Source organism: Trachypithecus francoisi, unplaced genomic scaffold (assembly GCF_009764315.1).
Source record: "Trachypithecus francoisi isolate TF-2019V2 unplaced genomic scaffold, Tfra_2.0 Lachesis_group8, whole genome shotgun sequence".
Classification (NCBI taxonomy): Eukaryota; Metazoa; Chordata; class Mammalia; order Primates; family Cercopithecidae; genus Trachypithecus; species Trachypithecus francoisi.
This window is the reverse complement of record NW_022681473.1, coordinates 55,069,464-55,085,457: the sequence shown is the minus strand read 5'-3', so window position 1 is coordinate 55,085,457 and position 15,994 is coordinate 55,069,464. Positions and strand designations below refer to the sequence as shown.

The window sequence follows — 15,994 nt, the reverse complement described above, 5'->3', positions numbered from 1 at the left end:
ACAGCATCTTCTCCAAAAGTAGATTCCATTTCAATAAACCACTTTCTTTGCTTATCCATAAGTAAATCTTCATCTGTTAAAGGTTTTATCATGAGATTGTAGCAATTCAGTCACAGCTTCAGGCTCTACTTCTAATGCTAGTTATTTTGCTATTTCTACCACATCTACAGTTCCTTTCCCCACTAAAGTCTTGAATCCCTCAAGGTCATCCATAAGGGTTGGAATCAACTTCTTCTAAGCTCCTGGTTAATAGGTTCATATTTTTACCTTCTCCCATGAATTATGAATGTTATAATGGCATCTAGAATGGTGAATCCTTTCCACAAGGCTTTCAGTTTAATTTGCCCAGATTCAATCAGAGGAATCACTATCTGTGGCAGCTACAGGCTTATGAAATGTATTTCTTAAATAGTAAAACTTGAAAGTCAAAATGACTCTTGATCCATGGGCTGCAGAATAGATGCTATGTTAGCAGGCATGAAAACAACATTAATCTCCCTATACACATCCATCAGAGCTCTTATGTTACCAGGTGCACTGTCAATGAGCAGTAATATTTTGAGAGGAATATTTTTATGAGCAGTAGGTCTCAACAGTGCGCTTAAAATATTCAATAAACCATGGTATAAATAGATGTGCTGTCATCCAGGCATTGTTGTTCCATTTAGAGAGCAGATAGTAGATGTAGCGTAATTCTTAAAGGCACTGGAATTTTCAGAATGGTAAATGAGAAATAGTTTTAATTTGAAGTCACCAGCAGCATTAGCTGCTAAAAAGACAGTAAGCCTGTTCTTTGAAGCTTTGAAGTCAAGCATTTACTTCTGCTTTCCAGCTATGAAAATCCTAGATGGCATCTTATTCCAATAGAGCCTGTTTCGTCTACATTGTGGTTGTAGTGTGGCTGCCCTCATCATCTTAGCTAGATCTTCTGCATAACTTCAGCAGCTTCTACATAAGCACTTGCTGCTTCACCTTGCACTTTCACATTATAGAGACAGCTTCTTTCCTTAAACCTCATGAACCAACCTCCAGCTTCAAACTTCTTTTGCAGCTTTCTCAACTTTCTCAGCCTACACACAATTGAAGAGAGTTAGGGCCTTGTGCTCAGGATTAGGCTTTGTCTTCAGAAAATGGTGTGGCTAATTTCATCTATCCAAGCCACTCAGACTCCATATCAGTAATAATGCTGTCTCATTTTCTTATCATTTGCATTCACAACTTGGCTGTTTGGTACAAGAGGCCTAGCTTTTGGCTTATCTTGGCTTTTGACATGTCTTCCTCACTAAATGTAATCATTTCTAGATTTGATTTGAAGTGAGAGACATGCAACTCTTTCTTTCACTTGACTACTTCAAGGCCATTGTAAAGTCATCAACTAACCTAATTTCAATACTAGCGTGCCTCAGGGAATAGAGAGGCCTGAGGAGAGGAAGAGAGATGATGAAATGGCTGGTCAGTGGTACAGTCAGAATACATAATTCATTTATGGATTAAATTTGCCACTTTCGTGGTAGTTCGTGACATGCCAAAACAAAACACTAATATCAAAGATCACTGATCACGTATCACCAAAATACATATAATGGAAAAGCTTGAAAACTGGTGAGAATTACCAAAATGCGACACAGAGACACAAAGTGAGCCCAAGCTGTTGGCAAAATGGAGCTGACAGACTTGTTAAACATTGGGTTGCCACAAATCTTCAATTTGTTTTTTAAAAAAAAAAAAAACCCACCCACAATATCTGTAAGGCAAAATAAACAAATAATAATAAATAATAAGCAAAGAATAAAACAAAGTATATCTGTCTATAAAAAGGAGTTTTAGTCAGAAAATTTTAAGCAAAAAGTAAAGCAAGGTGCACTGGCTCACACCTGTAATCCCAGGGATTTAGGAGGCCCAGGAGTGAGGAGGCGAGAAGTTTGAGACCAGCCTGGGCAACATACTGAGACCCCATCTCTACAAAAATTAGCTGCAAATGGTGGTACAAACCTGTAGTCCCAGCTACTCGAGACTCAATTGAAACCCTTGTGCACTGTTGGTAGGAATGTCAAATGGTGGGCCTACTATGGAAAATATGGAATATGGAGGTATGGAATATGAAGGCTTCTCAAAAAATTAAAAATAGAACTATCATACATTCCGACAATCCCACTTCTGGGTATATTTCCAAAGGAATTAAAAGCAGGATGTTAGTCAGGCATAGGGGCATGCTATTGTAATCCCAGCAATTTGGGAGTCTGAGGCAGGAAGACTGCTTGAGCCCAGGAGTTGTCAAAACTGAGAAATTAACATTTATCTGCGTTTTGATTGTGACCTATCATGTGAGGTTTTATATACATATGAAACAGGGTTAAGGACCTGGACTCAGGATCCACATTATCTATACTCTAGTCCAGTTTCACCTTTTCTTTACCCTGGGAAAATTACATTACTTCTCTGTGCTTCATTTTTCCCCATATAAAAAATGAAGATACTATTACCTAACTCTTAGAGCTCTTGTGGGGAAGAATTTAAGTTAATGTGCATGTAAAATATATACCAGTATGAGCACGTGCATGCTTCTCAGAATAGCACTCCAACCTGAACATAATAGTTGAGATTACTGAGCTGGTCTGAATAACACAGTGTAGAGAAGAAAACTATTACTGTTCTAGACCACTATGTTATTAACAATGAAGAATGGTGTTACATAAGGTCTCCTGGTGGCCACAGGACTCTTGATTTACTGGAGTTACTTTTGAATGAAACATGTAAATCCCTTTTTAAAACATATTTAATGCTGTTGTGTAAATGTACAAAAGATTTTTCAGACTCAAGTTTTATCCCTGTTAAATTTCTTTAGTCAGCTCAATACATGCATTTTTTGGATCCTATGACAGTTATCCAGTGTATTTATATCCATTTTTTATTTAATTAACTTACTCTTTTTTAGTTACAGATACATACTACAAAATGCAATCATTTTAAATTAACAGTCTGATATATATTGACAAACTCTCAATAAAAACAATTGCAGTAGAATAAAAACAAAAATGGAGAAAATGGAAATTAATTATGCTATATTAAAATATTGCTTAAGGAGTTCCTCCAGAAAATATTTCCCCAAAGAATTCATCAATATTGGCCTAAGTCCAATTATAATTTCCCAATAATAATCAAAATTTCCTCAGGATAAAAGCCTTAGTCAAAACATGCTATATACACACATTACTGACATTGGCACCAGTGCTTCTATTCCATTCTATCCTAGAACAATCTGCTTGGAACTTCAGCATTGTAACCTGGCACCTGTTCTTCCCTCTCCTTCATTAAGAATATCATCTCAGAAGAAATGGATAAAGCAAAAGCAAAAGCACAACACCAGAAAATCAGACTTTTGGGTATATGTATTGATTTACTCATTTTAATACAATAGAAGCTGATCTAAAGAAATTTGTTCAAAGACAGAACTAAGATGAAAGCCATATTCAACTTGCAAGTCCCAAGTTTCCCATTTGTGATTTGGAAAATTTGCTTTTGAGCAAATTATATTTTTTCAAAATATTATTTTCATGTTCTCTAGAAGACCTGTGTTATAATGCCAAGACAGCCAGAAATCAAAGTTCACCAAAATAAATAGATCTAATTGTGCCAGTATAGACCAACTTTCAAAAGATAAGGAAAATAAAAGCTGTTCATTCACTGAAAAGAAAGCATGCAGGAAATCATTCTACAAAAGGCTTTCATATTTGATCCATTTAGCATTTAATGAGAGATGTCTGTTTATTTCAACTGACATAAGCCTTTTTTGTGGTTATTTAAAAATTTAGGTAGGAAGGTAATGTGAGTTTCTGATTGTCCAGTACAATCTCCTATTATTCAAAAGGTTTATTTGGAACACACAAGCTGTTTTTCCCAGACTTAAACTTAGCAAAGAGCTCACAGGCTTTTACAGAAGTGAAAAAGAATGCATTTTTACTGACTCACACCTGCAATCCCAACACTTTGGGAGGTCAAGGCAGGTGGATCACTTGAGGTCAAGAGTTCGAGACCAGCCTGGCCAACAAAGTGAAACCCCGTCTCTACTAAAAATACAATCACTGGGTGACAGAAGGAGACTTTGTCTCAAAAAAAAAAAAAATGCATTTTTAAGTTGACGAGAATACATAATGAACAAGGTATGTCACTAAAAATAATAAATAAACAGCCGCTACAGTTTTAATCCTTATAAATTCACAATTCATTGAGAATGTATAAATCTAGCAATTTAGAGAATGTCAAGATTAAGAAAAACTGAGACATGAATACAAACTGAAATTAAAACTAAACATATGATCTAGTATTTTGATGCAATTCTTCAGACTGTGTCATTTTACTAAATTAAATAAAATGTCTTCTTTAACAGCAGTGAAGAAAGAATGGTTCGCAGTCTGGAATGCTGCGAAAACTATATGGTTGTACATCAACATTTAAGAAAAGAAATTCTTATCAAGTCCCTTCTCCAAATATGCACGGAATGTGTTCCCACCCCCAGCATCATTCACAGTCATTCTAGTAGTTCAAACTCTCATTATCTTCACCTGGATAACAGCAGCAGCCTCATCATCTCCCTGCTTCCTATTTCACTTCACTCATAGTCATGCTCAAGTTTCTGGCAGTCTAGAAATAAGCTCTGCCAAACCGAATTTCTTCACACTAACTTCTCTGATCAAGATAATTCAGTAATTCTTCCACTAGCTACATAATAAAATAGTCCAAAATTGGCCGGACGCAGGGGCTCACGCCTGTAATCCCAGCACTTTGGGAGGCCGAGGAGGGCAGATCACGAGGTCAGGAGATCGAGACCATCCTGGCTAACACAGTGAAATCCAGTCTCTACTAAAAATACAAAAAAAAAAAAAAAGAATTAGCTGGGTGTGGTGGCGGGTGCCTGTAGTCCCAGCTACTCTGGAGGCTGAGGCAGGAGAATGGCGTGAACCCAGGAGGTGGAGCTTGCAGTGAGCCGCAATCATGCCACTGCACTCCAGCCTGGGCGACAGAGTGAGACTCCGTTTCCAAAAAAAAAAAATTGTCCAAAATCATTACCTTAGGGACTTCTACTTCATCCAAGGTAAAGTAACAAGGTCTGAATTTACCCTCCAACCTACAACAACTAAAAAACCAAAATCTACAAAACAATGGTTTTCAGACACCTGACATCAGGCAATAGAGGACAATGAACCCAGAGAGAAAGAAAACAAATCATGCGAGCCCTATAAAGGCCCCAGCTTACTTCTTGGTAAGAGCTTCCATGCAGGATCTAGATGCTTAGCTGGGGTGGGGGGTGGGAATGGGGTGCAGTTTCTAGACTGCAGTCCAATCAAGGAAAATCCAGGAGAAGTCCTGGTGAAACTGAAGCAATTGAGTTGGGAATCCAGGGAACTCAAAGAAGTTAGAGTTCACAGAGTATCAAAGAGAAGAGAGATTAACAGGGAGAAAGAAGTTCAGAGACCTGCAGAAGGCTGAATGAAGCACATGAAAGGAACAGAAAGGACAATCCCTAGAAATTACACAAGGCCAGGGACTGTTTTTGTTCCCAACAGCCAAAAGGAAAAAAACTTGCATAATTCACCAGGCATCAGGCAGAGAACCCAGAGGGTATTGCCTCAGTGTGAAAAATTAACCCTAGATAAAATGCTGCTGTAGACCTACCTAACAAAGCTGGAAAACGAGCCTCAAAAAGATCAAACTATTTCCAGGTGACTTAATTACATCTCAGAATGAAGTTCAAGAATATTTACAGGAACACAGAAATAGCCAGCAATCAAGAAAGTAAAATTCACAACTCTAACATGCAAACAAAAATCACTAGACATGAAAAGAAGCAGAAAAGTATGGGCCACAAAGAGGGAAAAAAATCAATCAACTGAAATAGACTCCAAAATGATGCAGGTATTAATTAGTATATAAAGATATTCTAAATTACCATTATGTTGCATATTTTCAGGAATATAAATGTAAAAAATATATTGGATATAGCTAATGAATTAGACACTACAAGGAAAAAAGGGTTAATGAAGTTATAGTGATAGAAACTTTCAAAATGAAACAGAGAAACAGACGGGGAAAAAGACAAAAAAACAAAAACAGAGCTGTGGAACAATTTCTAGTGGCCTAATATGCATGTAACAGGAGTCAGTAGTCCCAGAATGGAATGGAGGGGATGGAGATATATCTGAAGTAGTAATGGCCAAATTTAATGAAATTTGACTTTTCCAAATTTGATGAAAACTATAAACACACTGATCATAGAAGCTCATCAAATCCCAAACATGAAGAACACACAGAACTCACAAAGGCATATCAAAATAAATTACTTAGATATGCAGATAAATATCTAAAAACAGTTGGAGAACAACAATACATTGTGCAGAGTAACAAATATAAGAAGGAGAGCAGACTTCTCATTATAAACAGTGCAAGCTAGAATACAGTGGAGCCACATCTTTAAAATACTGAAAGGAAAAAAAAAAATCAACCCAACATTTTATACCCAGAGAAAATATCCTTCAAAAAAAAAGTTGAGTATAGCTATATAATCGAATATTGTTCGAACATAAAAAGGAATGAAAGTTGGCTGCAGTGGCTCATGCCTGTAATCCCAACACTTTGGGAGGCCGAGGCAGGCGGATCACGAGGTCAAGAGATTGAGACCATCGTGGCCAAAATGTTAAAACCCTGTCTCCACTAAAAACACAAAAATTAGCTGAGTGTGGTGGCATGTGCCTGTAGTCCCAGCTACTCAGGAGGCTGAGGCAGGAGAATCGCATGAACCCAGGAGGCGGAGGTTGCAGTGAGCCACGATCACACTACTACACTCCAGCCTGGGCGACAGAGCAAGACTCCATCTCAAAAAAAAAAGAAAAGAAAAAAAAGGAATGAAGTACTGATACATGCTACATATCATGGATAATCCTTGAAAACCGTATGCTAATTGAAAGAAACCAAACACAAAAGGCTATATATTGTATGAGTCCATTTATAGGAAATGTCCAGAAAAGTCAAATTCAAAGAGACAGAAAGTAAATTCATGGCTAACAAGGGCTTAAGGGGGTAAAAGGAGTGACTGCTAATGAATATAGGGTTTCTCTGGGGTGATGAAATATTTTAAGTAAATAGTGGTGATGTCGCACGTTCCCACTTGCATGTGGAAGCTGAACAATGAGAACACATGGACATAGGGAGGGGAACAACACACACTGGGGCCTGTTGTGGGGAGGTGGGAGCGGGGAGGGAGGGTATTAGGATAAATAGCTAATGCATGTGGGGTTTAATATGTAGGTGACAGGATGACAGGTGCAGCAAATCACCATGGCACATGTTTACCTATGTAACAAACCTGCACATCCTGCACATGTATCCCAGAACTTAAAATAAAGTTTAAAATAAATAAACAAATAAATAAATAGTGGTAATGGCCGCACAACTCTTTGAATATACTAAAACCACTGCATTTTACATTTTAAAAGGATGAATTTTATGGTATGTAAATTATATCTCAATAAAGGATTTTCTTTAATGAATCTCTGATCAGACACAATGGTATATAGACTCCTTTCTTCTTGCTCTTCCCCACTAAGTATAAACCTACAAATAACACATGAGGCAACCAAAGGAGAACTCTGAAAGGTGGTAAGAGGAAAGTAAACTGTTTTGTCACCCTAGGATTGGAGGAACAACACAATGGCAGGACATCTTACATATCTCTACCAAACAGAAGAAGCCAACCCAGGCCTAGCATGTCCCAGTCCCCAAGCTAACAACAGAAGGCAGCCAAGGTAGGCTCTCTCATCTCCCAGATCAAATAGAAGTTCCACTAACCACACAGGGAAAGCCCAGAACCATGAGCAGGGGCTAGACAACCACAATGATAATAAGCAGTCAGGGAAAGCACTTTCCTTCACTCCTGGCCCTGACTCCCTTCCCCCAAAGAGAGATACTGGTGAGTAGGCATCACCAGCAAGAGAGACCCCATCACAATAAGCAGGCTGGCCTGGGAAGCCTTTGTCCCCACAGGCCTGAGGCTCTCCTACACAACCAAGAGATATTGAGGTGTCCAGCCAGCACCAGCAAGAGGTATCTTGCTGTATCAAGTGACCTCGGCAGACATTTTGTTTCTATGGGGTTAAGAATTCCCTCCCCAATCCAGAAACACTGGGGTAGTCAGAGGACACCAGTAAGAGGGACTCGACCATAACAAGCAGTCTGGCCCAGGGAGCCTCTTTGTCCTCATGAGTCAGAATCTCTCATGTACTCCCCAGTGACATGAGGGCAGTGAAATGGCACCAATAGCGAACATCGTGCCACAAAAAGTAGCCTGGTCCAGCAAAACCTCTTTGTCCCTGTAGCCTGAGAGTACCCTCCCCCACCAAGGGACATCACACAGCTCAGCCTGTGGAATGCTTTTGGCCACCTCAGGCAGCACCAGTGGGAGCTCTAGTGCTGCCTGAGGTGACAGAAAGGGCTTTATTTAATGGCCCCAGCATTAAATAAACAAAACCAAATAACCAAGAAAATCAAAATAACACTGGAAAGGCTCTGAAAATTAAACTGCCACTGGAACAACAGCCTACAAAATTAGACTATCGTCTACACACTAACTCTAAACACAAAAACTAACATAACAGCCAAAATGTCCAGGATATAGTAAAAAAGCACCCATCACACCAAGAACCAGAAAAGATCACAACTTGAATGACAAAAAGACAATTAACTGATGCCAACACAGACATGAATCAGATGTCAGAATTATCTGTAAAGATTTTAAAGCAGCTACCTTAAAAATACATCAAATCATAAATTATCTTGAAACAAATGAAAAATAGAAATATCAGCACAGAAATATGTTATAAATCAAGCAGAAATTATAAAACTAAAAAATAAAATATCCAAAATTAAAATCTCACAGGATGGTTTCAATAGTAGAGTGAAAATGGCATATAGCATAGAATCAGTGAACTTGAGGTGAAATCAGTAGAATTTACCCAATCTGAACAACAGAGAGAAAATAAATTAAAATATAAAGAAAAGAACATTGGGGACCCACGGGAGATCCATAGACCATAACAAAAGATCCACTATTCATATCACTGGAGTCCCAGAAAAGAGAAGAGGAAGAGGGAAACTAAAAGAATATTCAAAGAAATAATGGCTAAAACACTCCCAAATTTGGTGAAGCACCAAACATATTCAAAAAGTTGAGTGAATCTCATACTGGCTAAACTCAAAGAAATCTACATTAAGATACATTATAATGAAACATCTGAAAATTAAAAACAAAGAAGTCTTGAAAGAAGCCAGAGAGAAACATTTTACCTACAGGAAAACACCAATTCAAATGAAGATTGGCTGAAGGAAGCTGTTTAAACAGAAAAGAAATTATAAAAGAAGCAACACTGGAGCATCAGAGGCAAAACAAAAATGCAAATCCAAGTCATCCTCAGTCTACTACTCAAACACTTCTCCAGTCCAATAGCTGGTGTCCTGATGTCAATGGGCTCTAAACCTCTTCCCAGGGCAATATTCTTCACCCTTATTCCAACAGTCTTTAAGATTGCTTAAAACTTCTCTGTCCTTGAAGCTTACTGCTTGCCTGATCTGCAACCTTTAGTTGCCAGGATAGGGTGAGGAGGGACCAGAAGGCACTGTCAGAATTGACTCTTTTTTCAAAAATTAAGTTTTTTCAAAACTTAATCTGAGTATGACCCTAACAGAGAAGTTGAGTCCTAGGGCCCTCTCTCCTAGTATTTCCTTTTCTATGAGAAAAAAATACATCATACAAGGGCAAGCCCAAAGGCACAATAATTAATATTTGTTCTCACTGTAACAAACGGAAAACAAGCTCAACCCTCTCTCACAAGCAGTTATTTAACCACTTAAAGAAAACTACTGTGTCTTATCAAAGGTAAATATGATGTCCATTTCCCTTATCTTCTGAGTACAAGGGCCTATTAAAACACTACATTAAAGCTATCAACAGTAATTATGAATAAACAAAAATAACCTAAAATATAAATACCTTCCCATGGTTGATATCCTCAAACAAATCTAAGAAAGTCCTCAAGAAAAACACTGCCATGTTTCTAAAAGAATACTACATTGGTAATCAGGAGACCCGAGGCTTATCTTAGCTCTGTCACTAAGTGGTGACCTTAAGCAAATCCTCTAACTTCTCTGAGCCTTGGTCTCCTACCTGTAAAGTGATCTTAGGTCCCTCCTGGCTCTAAACTTCTAGGCATGGTAAACCAACAAAAAATGTGAAATACATACATCTGCCACTAGATGGCATAACACTAATATTGCTGATCTGAAAAGCAGACCAAAATCTCCTCCAAGATAGATTACCTTAAGAAAACTACACCAGTTTAAATTATACCAATTTAAACTAAGCCTCAATAACTCGTCTACTGGCAAAGAACTCCCGGCTACTTCATAAACACTTTTATTTTGTATGATGTAGAATGAGAAACCTCTTTCTGAACTAGTTACAGTTATCATGAACCAAACTAAAAATTTACGAAGACATGCTTACTATATAATTCTGAGAAAATAAGTTTACAACAAAGGAGGGGGTGAAGGGGGTGGCAGAGACATGGGGCAGGAAAGAACAGGTGGAGGGACAGAAGGGAGAAAAAAAAAGAAGCTGTTTTTTGGCAATTTCTGCAGTATTATCTATGCCTATCAATGTATTATAAAAATGTATTACCATTGTACCACAGAATATTTAGCCTCCCTTGACAATTCGGCAGAGAAAACACTGCCACATTAAAATTTCAGACAAATTTCTTGGAACCAGCTTTAAAAACATTAATATATTGGTAGTATCTATAAAACATTGGTCCTTTCAGAATAAAAAGACAACTGAAAATTTAAAACACAGTTCTCTACTATGACTTAACTATCACTTTCACTATGTTTAAGTTATATTTACATTTTCCTCCAATTGAAGATAAGACTGGTACATAGCAAGTGCTTAGTTTTAGCATAGATTTTTTAAATACCTTTTTAAACTAGGGAGGAAAGTTATCGATTGAAAAACAGCAATCGTTAATCTTCCTTAAACGAGAAATTCGTATCTGTTGCATAATGCAACTGGACATGATACACATAAATTTCTCATTAAAACTCATTCAATGTGTCCCTATCAACGTATTCCCTAACCCTAAGTCAATAAAGGAGAAGATACAAAAATCCTTAGTTCTCCAGCAACCTGTGCCTTCAAAATCAATTAGGCCTTTCTCGTTACAGAAATACAGGTGACAAATTTCTTCTTCCCAAATACAGTTTAAACATGTCCCTGCGTACAATGCTCTCCTCTCCACAAATTTCTGTTTTTTTCTCATCTCTAACTTCCTATCTGCAACTCAAAGTTCACCTTGGAGCATCCACAGCACAGATAATCAAAGTCGTGTGTTTTCTGCTCAACTCTTCTCAAATGCAAACTTCCTATCCTGCAAAAAGAATTACAGTTTATCTGTCCAAACAAGTTATGAGGCTGGTTATAACATACTTTACTACCAGCTCTTTTCCTTAACATTTCAATCTCCTGAAGACAATCATTTCCTTCTCCTAACACATAAAACAGAGTATTTCTCAAGCTCCCAATGCTGTTTGTACCCCCTATTAAGCATTTCTATAAACACAGCAAATGAATCATGACCAAATTGGGATTTTTCTATTATTTCTACAAAATCTGTATCTTCTCTCCCTCCATTCTGTATCTCAGAGAATGGCACGTTATCCATCTAAGCATTCAGTGTCTCCATTAGGATTATGTTCCTCTGTATATGGCAGAAAACCTAAAACATTAATAGCTTAAACAAGATAAAAGTTTATTTCCTTTCATATAAAAGATGTCTCAAAGACAACATTCAGGATTAATGTCAGATCTATGGTCTCAAAGATCCAGATTCTTCAAGTTCATCACTCCACCATCTACAGGTTTAGACCCTTGTTCTCATGGTTTAATATGTCTGCTGTAACCAACATGGCATAAGTATACATATGTAACAAACCTGCACGTTATGCACATGTACCCTAGAACTTAAAGTATAATAAAAAAAAAAAAAAAAAGAAAAAAGAATATGTCTGCTGGAGCTCCAAACATCACATCCATGTTTCAAGTAGAAATCAAGAAGGAAGGAAGGAAGGAAGCTGGGCACAGTGGCTCATGCCTGTAATCCCAAACACTTTGGGAGGCTGAGGCAGGAGGATCACTTGAGCCCAGGAGTTCCAGTCCAGCCTGGGCAACATGGCAAAACCCCATCTCTACAAAAATTAGCTGGGTGTGGTGGCGCACACCTGTAGTCCCAGCTACTCAGGAGGCTGAGGTGGCAGAATTGCTTGAGCCTACAAGGTCAAGGCTGTAATGAGCCAAGATTGCTCCACTGCACTCCAGCCTAGGCAACAGAGCAAGACCCTATGCTCCCCTGCACAAAGAAAAAAAGAAGAAAAGAAAGAAGAAGAGGAGAAGAAGAAGAAAGGAGGAGGGAGAGAAGAAGGAGAAGGAAGAGAAAAAGGAGGAAGGTATAGAATATTTTAAGGAGAATTTCTGGAAGAACAATTTCACTTACATATCACTTGCCAAAGCCTTGTCACATGACTACACCCAACAGCAAGGGAGTCTCTTAGTCTCTTAGACAATTGTCCTGCTAAAAAACAAGAGTTTTATTTCTAAAGGAGAAAAAATAGTATTAGGAGGTAACTGGCCATTTCTACCGGAGTCTGCTCTTAGTCTGATAGGTGCCAACACATCATGTAGAACCATCTGTTAACCAAGAACACAGCAGACTGCCCAGGAATAAAACCATGGGTGTGGGGTTGTGAAAGGAACCACAGTATAGAAAGAGCCTCTTGTGGCCAGGCGCGGTAGCTCACACCTGTAATCTCAGCACTTTGGGAGGCCAAGGGAGGTGGATCACCTGAGATCAGGAGTTCGAGACCAGCCTGGCCAACATGGTGAAACCCCGTCTCTGCTAAAAGTACAAAAATTAACCGGATGTGGTGGCATGTGCCTGTAATCCCAGCTACTTGGGAGGCTAAGGCAGGAGAATCGTTTGAATCTGGCAGGCAGAGGTTGCAGTGAGCTGAGATTGCACTACTGCCCTCCAGCCTGGGTGACAAGAGCAAGACTCTGACTCTAAAAAATAAATAAATAAATAAATTTTTAAAAAAGAGCCTCTTGCTTGCTCAATGTACATGTGTTTTCAGTACTTCCATTTTGCCCAATCCCAGGTATATGGCTTCTATTTGATGATGTAATACTGCTATGCATGCTCATGTCACTGGTAGCCAGTATTTAGAAATTTGTTCTCTATCACATATAACAACAAAGCCAGTAGCTTTTTCAGAGAAGATACAGTTAGCTCTAAAATGAAGGAGCCTTCACTGTGATTCTCCTCCTGTCAGAGCCTGCCACAAATTCCACATAGCAACCAGATGGCAGTCTTTATGGACTGTTGAGTCAAGAGGTTGGAACAGTACACTTAAAATTTAGTAATATCCTGACTTCAAACCCAGAGAGACCCACCAGTTACTGTACTTCTTTTTGGTAGCAATGAATATAAGATGCAGTAGTTTATCTTCCACTTCAGAAAGGACATCCCAATATATCCCAAAATACTGTTACCTCAGAAACTTCACTAAGGTGTCAAGTCCTCCAATTTTTTATGGACTTCATGTCCCATCATCAGCTGTGTCTTTAGCATCTTTACAAAGGATCTAAGCCGCCTACTAGTTCACTATCATAATGTCCTATCAATCAGCATGATGTCATCACTATAGGGGACCAGGATGATGTACTGTGGGATAGTGATATGAACAAAATCCCTACAGAGCCAAAATGCTGACCTAACCATGGAGGCAATATGATGACAGTGTACTGCATTGCTGGGTATTTTTGATGTTCTCTGTTAATTAGATTCAGTAAGGCAGTTGATAGATCAATAGTTAACTACCAAGTGCCAGGTTCTGTTTCTAGAAAAGAGACCACATGTGGAACAAAAGATACAACTAGAGGGGTAGAAGAAGCTTATGATAATACATCATCATTCTCCAAAAGGTGTCTATCTTCTGCATAGGTAAAACACAAGTCAGCAGGCTGAACCTTTCAAGTCTTTAATATGGCACTAATCTCTGAGATTCAGGATGTAAGACTGCTTTGGTAAAAAGAACTTCGGGGGGTTACACTTGGCTCTTCCTACCATAAAGTCCATTAACTCATGGATATGGGAACTAATTTGGGGATTCTTCCATTTGTTGAGCATATTTATTCCAAACATGCAGTAACAAACAAGATATAACCACAGTACGAATTCATGGATTGTGAAATAATTTCAAGTCAAAGCTCCATTCCATGCCTGATTTCCATAAGCTCCCATCTGCCTCATGGAGCACAATGGTATCCTCAGTCACTGGGAATTATCATTAGCTCAGGTTCCAATAACTCCTGAAAGGTTTGAGTATTTGCCTTCTGATGAACAGTTATGCTTGCAAATAACAAAAGACCCCTTTCTTTAGGGAAGGCTATGAAGAAAATTAATTGTGCTTACCCATGATATTATCACAAGGTCCTTCCATAAAGGAAGGTATGCTGCCTCTTTTTTCTTCAAGGAGTTCTAGATCTGTAAAGTAATAAAGCTATAGGTATTAGACATTATGGAGACCTAAAATCAATCCTACATTCATTAGACCTAAAGTGTTCTGTTTTCATTTGTTTAGTTCCAGTATCTAGATCAAGACCTTAGTGAGCTACCCTTCCACGTCAGTCCTAGGAACCCCTTAATCAATTTGCATACTATATTAAGCAAGCCTATCTTGTGTCTGATGGTTACGTTCTGTTACTTGCGGTCGGGCACGCTGGCTCACGCCTGCAATCCCAGCACTTTGGGATGCCAAGGCAGGCAGATCACAAGGTCAACAGATCGAGATCATCCTGGCCAACATGGTGAAACCCCATCTCTACTAAAAATACAAAAATTAGCTGGCCGTGGTGGCATGTGCCTGTAGTCCCAGCTATTCGGGATGCTGAAGCAGGAGAATCGCTTGAACCTGGGAGGCGGAGGTTGCAGTGAGCTGAGATCCCATCACTGCACTTCAGCTTGGCAACAGAGCGAGACTTTGTCTCAAAAAAAAAAAAAAAAAAAAGTTCTGTTACTTGCCTCTGCCATTCCAGGATTCCACTACATTCAGAAAGCTCATTTTGTAGCAGTATCACTTACATTCATGCCAAGGCCAGAGAAGACAGACACTAGAGTACTTTTTAAGGATGCCAGCGTTTCTCTCACTGTTGTATTTTCTTAAAGGTAGTAGAGAACACCTATCTTGGGGGATGTACTTACAGAGTAAGGAAGCCAGCTGCACAAAATAAATCCACCTCAACATTCCTAACTCCCCAAGTTTGCCATCTCAACTTTACTCAATGCAGGTCACTACCGAATCCACATTTCAGTCAAACAAACAAGCAGACAATTAGAACCAGTCCTAGCTGCTTGAGCAAGAACCAAATCTAAAATCTGTCACAGATGAATCTACATTAATAGATTCAGCCCAAACTAAAATTAGATTCCTCCTTTCCTAGTCCAGCATCTCTTTGAATTTGATTTCATATCAATTGCATAGGTTTTTACTAACATAAACTAGTAAAACTCTTGCAATTCTTTTGATGCATAAAACTTGTCTTTCATCATAAAGTTGGCCCCTTGAACTTCTTGGGATCTGACTCTAGCTGTTGGGTCTACAGGCCAGAAGGTGGTGGGAATGAGCTATCACTCAACAGCTATCACTCAACAAGCTGAAGTCATTACAGCATCTTTAAGGATCACTCAAAGGAAGAGGGGTTACTTCTGCTGGCAAGGGAGGCTCAGTACAAACCACAGGTTAAGAATACCTGGAGTCATTCAAATGGTTCCATGTCATGATTCCAATTCCTGGAATCTTACTCTTTCCCAATCAATAACCCAACTTACACCTATGA

General features: G+C 38.7%; 1 protein-coding gene across 4 annotated transcripts in view; it reads right to left on the bottom strand.

The window, feature by feature from the left end:
• Positions 1-15,994, bottom strand: part of SBF2 (SET binding factor 2) — a 547,644-nt gene that overhangs the window by 455,304 nt on the left and 76,346 nt on the right. For 2 of the 4 annotated variants that reach the window (XM_033206047.1, XM_033206049.1), the window contains exon 2: positions 14,571-14,642. The exons of the other annotated variants lie outside the window; for them this stretch is intronic. In XM_033206047.1, coding sequence (XP_033061938.1) covers positions 14,571-14,642 — 72 coding nt within the window. The remainder of the gene's footprint in view (positions 1-14,570; positions 14,643-15,994) is intronic. 4 annotated transcript variants of the gene reach the window in all.